Below are 12,597 nucleotides of genomic sequence, written 5' to 3' on the forward strand. Positions count from 1 at the left end.
TGGTGGCAACAGGCACAGTATCTGACTCTATTTCCATTGGAACATCATCAGTTGTGACGTCTGGTGTTTGGGAGTCTTTAACAGATGTCGACGATTCCTCCGGTATACTCCTTTCTCTGTCTCCACCTGATAAGACCTCGGTGATGGAAGAATTTGTGTAACTCTGGCCGGTTTCCACTTGCTGCCTTCCTTCAGTCTCCGCATGACCTCGCCTTCCTTCAGCTGCGGCAATTCCTTTCCTGTACGGTCATGATGTACTTTCTGTTTTCTTTGCCTTTCCTTTAGTTTGGGGAGTACCTCCTCAGGCTCATACAGCTGGGCTTTAAGCATCTCCTCAGCTACAGGGATGAAGGTTCTCAGACGTCTACCCATGAGCATCTGAGCCGGCGACAAGTTAACCCCATCCAATGGAGTATTTCTGTATGAAAGGAGGGCTCTGTACGGGTCATCAGATTTCTCCAGCATTTCTTTCAGGGTTTTGACAGATCTTTCTGATTGGCCATTAGACTGTGGGTATCTGGGGCTCGATGTGACATGATCAAAACACCAATCTTGCGAAAACTGCTTGAACTGCTCAGAACTGTAACATGGACCATTGTCGGACATTAGGACTGGTGGGACACCGTACCTGGCAAACTAGGACACTCGCGAAATTTCGGATTTCTTCATATTTTGGCCAAATAACCTCTATAGTGAGTTGTTTTCGAAATACCATTCAAAGGTCCTGAAGCGCTTTAGTTTTCTCGAAATCGAGGAAAGTCCGAAAATCGCCATTTTAGCTGCCTGCCGCCACCGAAAATGGCCGAAAATTGTGCATTTTCTTTTCGCTCGTACAGATCAACGCGATGATATCTATCAATATAGTTTAAGTAGCTCATAGTGCATGTCTTGCTGTTTCTAAACCATTAATTCGATTAGCAAAAGCTCGAAGTGTTATAATATTTTAGGCCAATACAAGTACCTTCATCGAAGCTCGTGAGCGAAAGGGCTAATTTTAGCTAATTTCAATACCATCAAAAGCCCACTGGTACATTGAATTTGAAGTCGAAACTAAAATTTTCTGAAAGTCCATACTCCATATTATGTTGAGTGAAAGTCTCTCCCGCGGCCCGAAAAAAGTACCCTGTTGAGAGCAATAAACGTGTGGTACATTTTCAGAAATTCGTCATTAGTGAAACCAACATGGAACTTGGAAAGCTACCTTCATCAAGAACAAAAATAAGCGAATGGAAGCCTTCTTCGTCAATAAAGATGCTTGCAATCTGTTTTCTTTTCCTTTTAGATTGACCACATGATTAACTTTGCCAAACACTTGCAGTTAAATGAAAAAAGACGCTGCTTTCGGTACATTGTAATGTTATGCGAATTTACTTCGATCACCGGCACGTGCATATCGCCCGAAACTGATTTTACTTCCGCCTACTGTATGTTTCTTTTGGAAGGTTACAACTGTAGCACACATTATTCGTTCAATATCGGCAGTTTTATGTGGAAGACCCACAGCCGAAAAAAAAAAAACATTTTGAAACGTGAAACTTGAGTAATCAATCCGGACTAGCGTGCGGGAGGTCGTAGGTTCAAACCCCGGCCGGACCAACACTCAGGGTCTTTAAATAATTGAGGAGAAAGTGCTGCCTTTGTAATGACATCTGCAAATGGTTAGACTTTCTAGTCTTCTCGGATAAGGACGATAAACCGTAGGCTCCGTCTCACAACTCTTCAAAATTAATTCTGTGGGACGTAAAAGAACCCACACACTAATCGAAAAGAGTAGGGGACGTAGTTCCCGGTGTGGTGGTCTATCTCTCATCTGATGGTTAAATGCTCGGAGATATTAGCTGCATAAGCTACTCTGAAATCCGAGGGTAAATAAAGTGATATATGTATTTATGTATGTATGTATGTATGTATGTATGTATGTATGTATGTGTGTGTGTCTGTGTGTGTGTGTGTGTGTGTGTGTGTATGTATGTATGTATGTAGATGCATTCATTATGTTTGGCGTAAATATTCGAGCACAACCATTTCATGTAAACAGGCACACTCTACTTTAAAAATAACCGTCTCATCGCAGCATTTCTTGAAATCCTGGTCTGAGACCAGGTAATGATAACAAAGCGCGAGCAGTTGGCGAAACTTCATGATCAACTGTCGCAGAGTTGTGGCATAAATATTACGGCAAGATAATTCGACCGTTGTATTTCTTACCCGTGTGCTTGCAATTGTAATGGGTACAATTGCCCCTATTTTTTACCACCAGATTTATAGATGAATGGTTCGTTTCCTATCACCTAATATGGCACATATCTCTGAATAAAACACATAATGTGACATCATTTTGCTGCGAATGTTCCAACAGTCGTCCGCCACTTACAAAACGTATAAAGCAGCAAGACAGAAAACCACAAATGTTTCTTCGCCAATCGCACTACGCTTTCCAGATTTCTTTCTTACAAAGTTTCCAGACTTCGTTCTCTTGTAAAGGTCCAAGACTTCGTCGTTCTGTTGGCCAGTCCGAATAACTGTCATGGTGTTAGTTGAGTACTTGACTTTGTTTGATGGTCGTAGTTCAGACAATTCGGCAAATGTGGATTGCGTGACAATCGTGTACATATGACGTTTTGCAAAGTGAGTGAAGATGGTGACGTAGACCCCGAGGGGAGGGGACACCCATATAAAAAGGACGGGGGTGCTCGTGGAAATTTTGGAAAGAACCCTTAAGAGGTATCAAGATCCTGTTTTGTGGGCGTGGCTTGAAATTTTTTCTCTCCTAAGAGATACCAATTCTTACGTAACACATTATCTCCTCTCATATTCCTATTCGGATCAGTGCCCTAAAAGGCATCCCAGAAGCTCCAGCTGTGGACCTTTTGAAACTAAAACACCCTAAAGGCTACTTAAACTTCATTTTTAATCCCCAAAAGGTAGGAAATGTACCCCCATCACTTTTATATGGGAGTCTGCCCGCTTCGCCGGGGGCGCGGTCAGGGAATCAAAACTGTTTCTTGCTCGCCTCGTGTAGGCAGGGTGTTTTCTCTCTACGTCTGCGTGAAAAAAAGGAAACTACAGTCGAACCTCCACTATCAGCTACCTCTACAGAGATGGTCACCTCTCTGCAACGGCCACTTTTTTCGTACTGGTGGACGGTCACTCTTATTTTAATCTCTCTAGAATGGCCACCTCTACACAACGGCAACATCCACTAAAACGCGTCCCAACTGTTAAAATAACTTCTCCGAAACGGCCAGGTAATCAACAACTGACGAACCCTGTCTACAAAACCCTATTTGTTATTGGCCATGGTCACGAAACTTGATCTATACCGCGCGTCGTTGATCTCTATTTCTGTTTGGTTTCTGTCTTACTGATATATTTTGATTGTGTTACGTATTTACATGTTACACTGAGCATTTTTTTTTTTAAGATAAAAATCTTGAATCCCAAGAAAATATCGGTGTCGTACTTCACCCCTACTGATACCGTTTCATAAAAGCCACTTTCCCCTGTTCCCAACGTGAGCGTTGTAGAAAGTTTCGACTTTATTACCGTTAATAAAAAAACACACCCTTCCCATTCAATTTTAAAACACAGATATATTGTTTGTGCTTTTAGTATAGAAATGCACCGATGACTGGGATGGAAAAAGAACGCCTAGGAGGCGCTAGTCTTAAATGGGTACCTGTTGAGAATTTACGTACATATTCACCGATTACTTTCTTTCTTAAAACTATATAGACTATGCGGTCGAACCTCCACAAACGGTCACCTCTGATCAGCGGACTCCTCTCTACAACAGACACATTTTTTGTCCCGGTGGACAGTCCATACATTCGCTCTTACTTTTGCTTCTAAATTGTGCAAAATAACGCTACAATACATAATGCTAACTATTTTATACCGCCTAATTATGGATGTAAAAGTTCGCTTTGTCCATAATTGTGAATTCTCAAGGTAAAATAAAAGAAAATTTTAGCTCTTCTGACTGTCCGATTTTTCTGCTACCGAATTCCCGGCTAAGGAGGCATATATATGGGCGCTGTCCATTCGACCAAAACTTTCCGGATTTTCTGGAACCTTTCCCAAGAAATTTCCTTACCATTCATGCCTGTTTCGAAAATTTTCAGACTTTTCGGTCGAATGGAAAGCGCCCATACTATAGTTTATATCGTTTAGCAGAAAGCAATAGGGGTGAATATGTATGTAAACGCACACCGCGTATCTAAAATCCGATGCCCTCTAGGCTTCTTTTGCTCTTTTTGTATCCCAGCACTATCAACGGTGCATTTCCATTCAAAAAGCACAAACGACACACATGTATTTTAAAGGTAAAGAGGAAAGCTGTGTTGTACAACTTTTGTGAAGGCGGTAATACTTTCCATTAATCTACGTAGACATGCCGTGATAACAGGACCCGCGGCTCTGTGATTCGTCGAGTTCTGTCCTTTTGCAGAATTAAACAACACCCCCTTCCCCCCTTAATCTTCCAATTTCGTCCAAAAATGTTTAGTTAGGCTGACAATGCGAACTACTTAACCTGCACGAGCAAACAGTTTGGATTCACTCGCCGCCGTCTTCACTCACTTCGGACTGACCATTTGCCACGTGTTTGTCACGCAATCCACATTTGCCGATTTGTCTAAACTGGGACCAACAAACAAAAGTCAAGTACTTACTCAAGTAACACCATGACAGTTATTAAGACTGGCTAACAGAGCGGCGAAGTCGTGGGATTTTTAAAGGGAGTGGAGTCTTGAAACTTTGTAAGAAAGAAATCTGGAAAGCGTAGTGCGATTGGCGAAGAAACATTTGTGGTTTTCTGTCTTGCTGCTTTATACGTTTTTTAAGTGGCGGACGACTGTTGGAACATTCGAAGCAAAATGATGTCACAGTATCTGTTTTTTTCAGAGGTATGTGTCATATTAGGTAATAGAAAACGAACCATTCATCTATAAATCTGGTGGTAAAAAATAGGGGCAATTGTACCCATTACAATTGCAAGCACACGGGTAAGAAATACAACGGTCGAATTATCTTGCCGTAATATTTATGCCACAACTCTGCGACAGTTGATCATAAGGTTTCGCCAACTGCTCGCGCTTTATTATCATTACCTGGTCTCAGACCAGGATTTCAAGAAATGCTGCGATGAGACGGTTATTTTTAAGGTAGAGTGTGCCTGTTTACATGAAATGGTTGTGCTCGAATATTTACGCCAAACATAATGGATGCAACTGTAATCGATTGATTGATTACTCAAGTTTCACGTTTCAAAATGTTCTCTTTTTTTCGGCTGTGGGTCTTCCACATAAAACTGCCGATATTGAACGAATAATGTGTGCTACAGTTGTAACCTTCCAAAAGAAACATACAGTAGGCGGAAGTAAAATCAGTTTCGGGCGATATGCACGTGCCGGTGATCGAAATAAATTCGCATAACATTACAATGTACCGAAAGCAGCGTCTTTTTTCATTTAACTGCAAGTGTTTGGCAAAGTTAATCATGTGGTCAATCTAAAAGGAAAAGAAAACAGATTGCAAGCATCTTTATTGACGAAAAAGGCTTCCATTCGCTTATTTTTGTTCTTGATGAAGGTAGCTTTCCAAGTTCCATGTTGGTTTCACTAATGACGAATTTCTGAAAATGTACCACACGTTTATTGCTCTCAACAGGGTACTTTTTTCGGGCCGCGGGAGAGACTTTCACTCAACATAATATGGAGTATGGGCTTTCAGAAAATTTTAGTTTCGACTTCAAATTCAATGTACCAGTGGGCTTTTGATGGTATTGAAATTAGCTAAAATTAGCCCTTTCGCTCACGAGCTTCGATGAAGGTACTTGTATTGGCCTAAAATATTATAACACTTCGAGCTTTTGCTAATCGAATTAATGGTTTAGAAACAGCAAGACATGCACTATGGGCTACTTAAACTATATTGATAGATATCATCGCGTTGATCTGTACGAGCGAAAAGAAAATGCACAATTTTCGGCCATTTTCGGCGGCGGCAGCCCGGGGGGGGGACTCCCATATAAAATGGACGGGGATGCTCGTCGGAAATTTTGAATTTAACCCCTAAAAGAGACCAATCTGGGCGTGGCCGAAGCTTATACAGACCCCTAAAAGAGACCAGTTTATAATACAGACAAATAAAAAGTACAATGACTTTTAATGATGGCAAAGACCTTATCATCGAATACTTTTGCCTACAAGTAGTTTATAAAAGTGTTGTCATAAGTCTTCAGCGCATCATATTCGATCATTTGGTGGAACAGCAAACTTTAAAATGTAAAAATTGTTAAAAAGAACTGTAACTGCAGAATATCCTTGAACAATATATACACCATACATTGTATTCCATATATGAAGGGAAAAAGCTGTAGAAGTGGCCAGCCAAACTTCGTATCAACGCCATTCCATGTCGTTTACGGCATTCCGATACACTACATGCATCAATATATACATAACCAACACATGGAAACGTTTGATCATCATATGGAAACAAAACTAGCATTAGCTTCAATTCAATACCTCGGAGAATACGTGGCATATTGTAACTATACAAATTCATTCAATCGTGATGACCTTTTTATCGTACATATATAAACAATTATATAAACAATATTTTTAGCCCGAAAATGTGTACAGACATTTGTCAGCGCACATAATCTGTTCCTCGAAGCTCAACCTGTGAAAACTTACTATCATTGAAATATTTTCACACAAGGCTGCTTACTTTGGTCAACCTTTTAAACATAAAAATATTTCTGTTGGCGTTCAAAATATTGTTGGTATGTTCAATAACTACTACGTCTTCTTGAACTTAATACGTCAAATATGATACTCTTCGAGTTTCGTATTACACTCTTGTAAAACAATAGACAAAGACATTTTGTTACAGTGTACTTTATTGTTTATATGAACCGAGTAAATATAAAGAATCAAAATTCTTTCTTTTTTGTTATTTCTTCGCGTGCAACCCTAAACGAGACCTTGACGGCTAAAAATAATAAAATTTTGCCCAGAACACCCTAAGCGAGACCAAAATCCGAAATTTACACCCCTAAGCGAGACGACGAGCATCCCCGTCCATTTCATATCGGAGTCCCCCCCCCCCCCCCGGGGGCGGCAGGCAGCTAAAATGGCGATTTTCGGACTTTCCTCGATTTCGAGAAAACTAAAGCGCTTCAGGACCTTTGAATGGTATTTTCGAAAACAACTCACTATAGAGGTTATTTGGCCAAAATATGAAGAAATCCAAAATTTCGCAACTGTCAACTCATTCTCGGTATTTACAGGAATCGACTCTTAAGGCTGTGATGACTGCAGTACTGGTCATTGGGTTAAGCAGTGTCAGGTCTGGCCACTTAGAGTAATGATCAGTTGTTACGAGGTAGTTCCGACCATTCTTGTGCAAGAGGTCCGTGCCAACCTTGGCCCAAGGCAGTGGTAGGATCTCGTGGGACTTTAGTGGTTCAGACTGCTGACATGGTCGATTCTCTAGGCACACTGGGCACTTCTTGACCTTCTCAGTTATTTCTGCAGCCATGCCAGGCCAGAAAAGGACATCCCGTGCTTTCATTAGCGTTTTGTTGATGCCCAGGTGTCCTTCGTGTAATCTCTCAAGCATCTCCTCTCGTAGAGGTTTAGGTAAAAAAATCTTCTGACCTTTCAAGACCAACCCATGGCCAACAGTCAACTCATCTCTGTAATTCCAAAACTCCTGTAGCTCAGCGGGTACCTGACTTCTCGTCTCGGGCCAACCAGACAAAATCACCTTTTGTAGGGCAGGAAGGATCTCATCTTGTTTAGTTTCTTCTGCAACCCTGACCAACTGCATGTCTGAGATCATGTGTTCCACTAAGTTTATATCTAACTGTTCAGCATTTGTCAGCTGCTCCTCCAAATGAGCTCGAAACAGAGCATCCGCTAAATGGAGACTTGTACCTTCTTATAGACCAGGTTGATTTCTGGATAGCGTTGGAGTTGAACCAACATCCTTTGCAGGCGCAATGGTGATGCGTGAAGGGGCTTTTTAATGATTGACTCCAAAGGCTTGTGATCTGTTTCAATGGTTACGTCACGACCCACAATATACTCCTCGAATTTTGCACACCCGAATACCACAGCCAAAAGTTCCTTTTCGATTTGGGCGTAATTCTGCTGGGTGTGCGTCAGTGCCTTTGAAGCATAAGCTATGGGTTGCCCCTCTTGAATCAATGCTGCACCCAAACCTGTTGAGCTGGCATCTACTTGGAGTGTTAACTCTTTCTTTGCATCATAGTACCCCAACACTGGTGAAAGAGCAAGGGCTTCTTGAACTTTCTTGAAACCAGTCTCATGCTGTTCCTCCCAGTGCCACTCTACATCTTGATGTAGCAGTTGTCTCAGTGGTGAAGTAAGGTCAGACATGTTTGGAATAAACTTGCTCAAATAGTTGACCATGCCCAACAGTCTCTGAACACCAGCTTTGTCAGTGGGCCTTGGCATGTCAATTACTGCCCTGACTTTCTCGGGATCAGTTTTTAAGCCGTCCCTTGTGAAAACACGACCATGAAACTTCACCTCTTCCTTCTCGATATGGCACTTGGACTTCTTCAATCTCAGATTGTTGTCTCGGGCTCGCTCCAAAACATCCCTCAATCGGATATCATGCTCCTCCTGGTTAGATCCATATGTAATTATGTCGTCCAAAATGACTTTGACCCCCTGAATCCCCTCGAACACTTGCTCCATTCTCCGTTGGTACACTTGTGGAGCAGACTTGATGCCCATTGGCATCCTCAGGTAACGATACCTGCCAAACGGGGTATTAAATGTCAACAGTCTGCTGCTCTCCTCATCCAGCTGAATCTTGTAGAAAGCCTTCTCGGCATCCAGGGTTGAAAAGAGTTTGGCTCCTGCGCAACTGGAAGTGATATCTTCAACTAATGGCAGTGGATAGTGTTCTCGCTTGATAGCACGATTAAGATCCCTTGGATCTAGGCAAGCCCGAACGGACCCATCTGGTTTATCAACACACACAAGACTGCTAACCCAATCTGCTGGCTCTTTTAAAGGCACTTTCTCAATGATGCCAACATTTTCCATGCGATCTAGTTCTTTCTTCAATGGGTCACGTTTAGAGTGAGGAATTCCTCTGGGTGGATGGACGACAGGTTGGACGGAGGGGTCAATGCTGATGTGATACTTTCCGGGTAGGCATCCCAGCCCTTGGAATACTTCAGGGAATTCATCCAGGATACCTTTGCTTCCAATAGTGCTTATGCGTTGTACTAAGCCCAGCTGTTCACAGGATTCCCGGCCCAGGAGTGGGGTATAGCTATCATCCACAACTTGAAATAGAACTTGATGTTTGTGCCCCCGCACCCAACATGTTAACTCACATCTTCCTACTGGTTTTATGCAGGTCTTCGAATAACTTTCTAGTCTTGCTAATGATGGCAGCAATGGCATAGTTGTGATTTTGTCATACACAGTTTTTGGCAAAACATTACACTGGGTACCAGTGTCGAGCTTAAACACTTCTTTAACATTGCCAGAATCTACTGTTTCCACCCAGTCTTGGTCCCCCGAGTCAACGGCAACGATAAACATGCTCTCAGTGTCAGAGTCATAATCATCAACTGTGTTTACCTGTTTCTTATGTCCTCGCATTCTACACATCCTTGCAAAATGATTCAACCTCTTACACTTGTGGCATTGTTGGCCAGCAGCAGGGCATAAACCTTTCCTATGCAAAATGCCACAGTTCCTTCACGCGAGGTCACCTTGATGCTTACGAACTGAACCATCCACTGAATCCACTCTTTCGACGTTGCTGCCGTCATCCTTTAAGCTCTTCATGTGTTGTTTACTTGTCTCGGCAATGCGAGCTGCTGTTAATGTTTTCTTCAGGTTCTGTTCTCGTTCCATAAGTCTCTCCTTCGTACTTTGATCCTTGAGGCCAAAAACTAACATAGACGTCATCCAAGATTCTTCTTTGTCGCCGAGATCACAATTCTTAGCCAGTGTTTTCAGAGCGCTGCAAAACTCATCGACTGTCTCGCCCTCTTGCTGTTTGCGGTCGATGAACAAATGACGATTAAAATGCGTCGATGTCAACGGCGCACAATGAGCCATAAATTTCTCCTCCACTACCGCAATTTTGTTGCGATCACCCTCGTTCTCCCAAGCAAAATTTGAGTAAATCTCTACGCATTCTTTTCCAAGCACATGGAGCAACGTGGCGACTTGAATTTTCTCATCCTTTTTATCGAGACCACGTGCCACTTTGTACAGCTCCCATAACATCTTCCATCACCGCCATGCCTCGGCTTTGTTCGTCGCTGCACTCAGTATGAGTGCTTCAGGCGGTTTCAGGTGCGTTTCAGTCCAACATGGCATCTTTGTTGTCGTTTCCTACATTTTGATTACGAGGCACCTTGTCTTTATCAGCACCTAAAACGTCCGTAAATGTTCTTCTGTCGTCTGTAGTAACACTCTGTCCACATTTTCTGTTCATTGATGAACAGATATCCAACATATTTGATATCCAACATATTTTTCCCTTTGGATTTCGATATCGTGGAAAGAAGGTTGAGCCTTTATTTTATTACGTGTCTGCAGTATTGCCCATTGCACGTGACTGAGCTTTGACAGGAAATACGAGGGAAAACCTATAGTCGGCTTTCGCCCGACTAAAAAGGATCTTTCATAATGATCAACAATGATTCAAGGTATGAAAACTAACTAAAAACAATTTTCACAATTTCACCAAATTTGACGAAAATCAGAGTACCATTCCACCTTGAAATTAAAATGACCGTCTACTTATGCTTTCCTATTTCTATCCATAACAGGTATTAACATTCAAGATGGTGAGGTTTACCCAGCATTATTTCTGGACAAGGGCCCTGATGAATGTGTCCGACACGCCCGTATATTTGGAGGCATTCGAGGAGTAAGCTTTTCATTGAGTTGTATCACAATAAAACGAAATTAACTTTGATCCAGAGAGTTACTTTTAAAGAATGCAAACTTGCATGATGATATTACAACTGCAAAAAGTTTCAAGATGTAACATTACATTACCCCTAAGGGTGGCTGAGATGGGGATTCAAACGTATTTTTTTATTTTTTCCAATATTTCTTTGAGATCGGAAGCAATTTACAAATAGTAAGTGAGTCAGGATAGTAATTTCTTTTTAAATTGACGTGTTAGTTTTCGTGAATAAATATATCATTGACCATCTTTGCATAATTTTTTTTTTATTTTTAAATCTCTTGTGTGATGGGTTAATGAACAAATTTTACACTAGTTTAATATTCAGGAGATTGTAAAATATTGACTGGGAGTTATTTACAAAATAGAACATGGTGTTCCATGTCCTCTAAATGAGTTATTGACCCAGCGTGAGGTCAAGATAACTGGATATTGGCCGAACTTGGCCACTATCCAGGCATCTTGACCTGACAAGCTTGGTCAATAAAGGGTTTCTTATATGGAAAAAGAACAGCGGGCAAGACAGCGCCATCTTCCCTTTTGGTTAGCCATTCACAGCGCTGGATTTTGTTCTTCTTGCCCGCTCACAGAGCTAGCCATAAAATTATTAACAAATAGATTCCATGTTGCCGTGCGTCTGTTCAGTAATAGAAAACGTGACACACGAGCCCTAAGGTGAGTGTGTGACTGATGTTCTTACCACATTTTGACGTCTTCTGTGATCTATTACTGAACAGACGCACGGCAACATGTTTTATAAAATAAAGAAATCAAAAAAGTGTTGATGGCGTCATCTATACGCCTGTCCTCCAATAAGTCTTAAGTTAAGTAAGTCCAATAAGTCGTAAAGAAGGAATCCACCAGAAGTTCGAGTAACAAGTGGACACCCCCCCCGCCCGCCTCCCCCTGACAAACACTTTGTACCGAGTTTATTTACATTGTATTGCAAACTTCTGCGCGACTGTTTTAAATATCTTCTAAAAAAATGTCGAAAACAAATGAACTTCGTATCAGTACTGGTGAAATGAAATTTTACTCGTGTTTGCACGATTTCTCTGAACTTTGAAATTTATCTTCCCGAGTTCCCACGGGAAATTGTTTTTGGTGTCATTTCAGGCAACTATTTATATCTTTAGCTGTAAGAAAATGTAAAAAGGACTGTAAAATACCTAAAATTATTCTGGTACCAGGTTTTTGTCCACTAAAAACTGAAATTGTTCGATTTCCTATCGGATTTCGTCTTGACGTATTATATAACAAAAACAATGCGCGCTCAGCTCCAATAGCGGGTATATAGCAGCTGTATTCTAATGATTTGTAGAATAATGGTATCTTCTTTCTACAAACAGATGGTGGAAATTTATAATTCAACTTACAAAGAACTGCGAATCATGCCATATGATTATCAGAACGGGTTGAGTCCAGAATACTTGAAGGTCTTTCGCGATGCACCTGAAGAGTTCATACTAAAGGTAAATCATATAAAGGTCCGTCTACCTATCGGTTCATTCCTCTTCCTAGGTAAAACTTTGCATTAAATTTTGCTACGTAGGAGGATTTCCCGTAAAACCGAAAAGCGTTTTTCGCATTCTGGTTTGGCGAAAATTTGTGCGA

The 12,597-nt window shown here is 41.4% G+C and overlaps 1 protein-coding gene across 1 annotated transcript in view; it reads left to right on the top strand.

Moving 5' to 3' along the window:
* Window positions 1-12,597, top strand: part of LOC110063502 (protein N-terminal asparagine amidohydrolase-like) — a 73,047-nt gene that overhangs the window by 50,842 nt on the left and 9,608 nt on the right. Inside the window, exons 8-9 of the mRNA XM_089289631.1 lie at window positions 10,841-10,941; window positions 12,333-12,455. Coding sequence (XP_089145757.1) covers window positions 10,841-10,941; window positions 12,333-12,455 — 224 coding nt within the window. The remainder of the gene's footprint in view (window positions 1-10,840; window positions 10,942-12,332; window positions 12,456-12,597) is intronic.

The sequence above is a fragment of the Orbicella faveolata genome, unplaced genomic scaffold (genome assembly GCF_042242905.1).
Source record: "Orbicella faveolata isolate gen_17 unplaced genomic scaffold, um_ofav_v1 contig_2, whole genome shotgun sequence".
NCBI lineage: Eukaryota > Metazoa > Cnidaria > Anthozoa > Scleractinia > Merulinidae > Orbicella > Orbicella faveolata.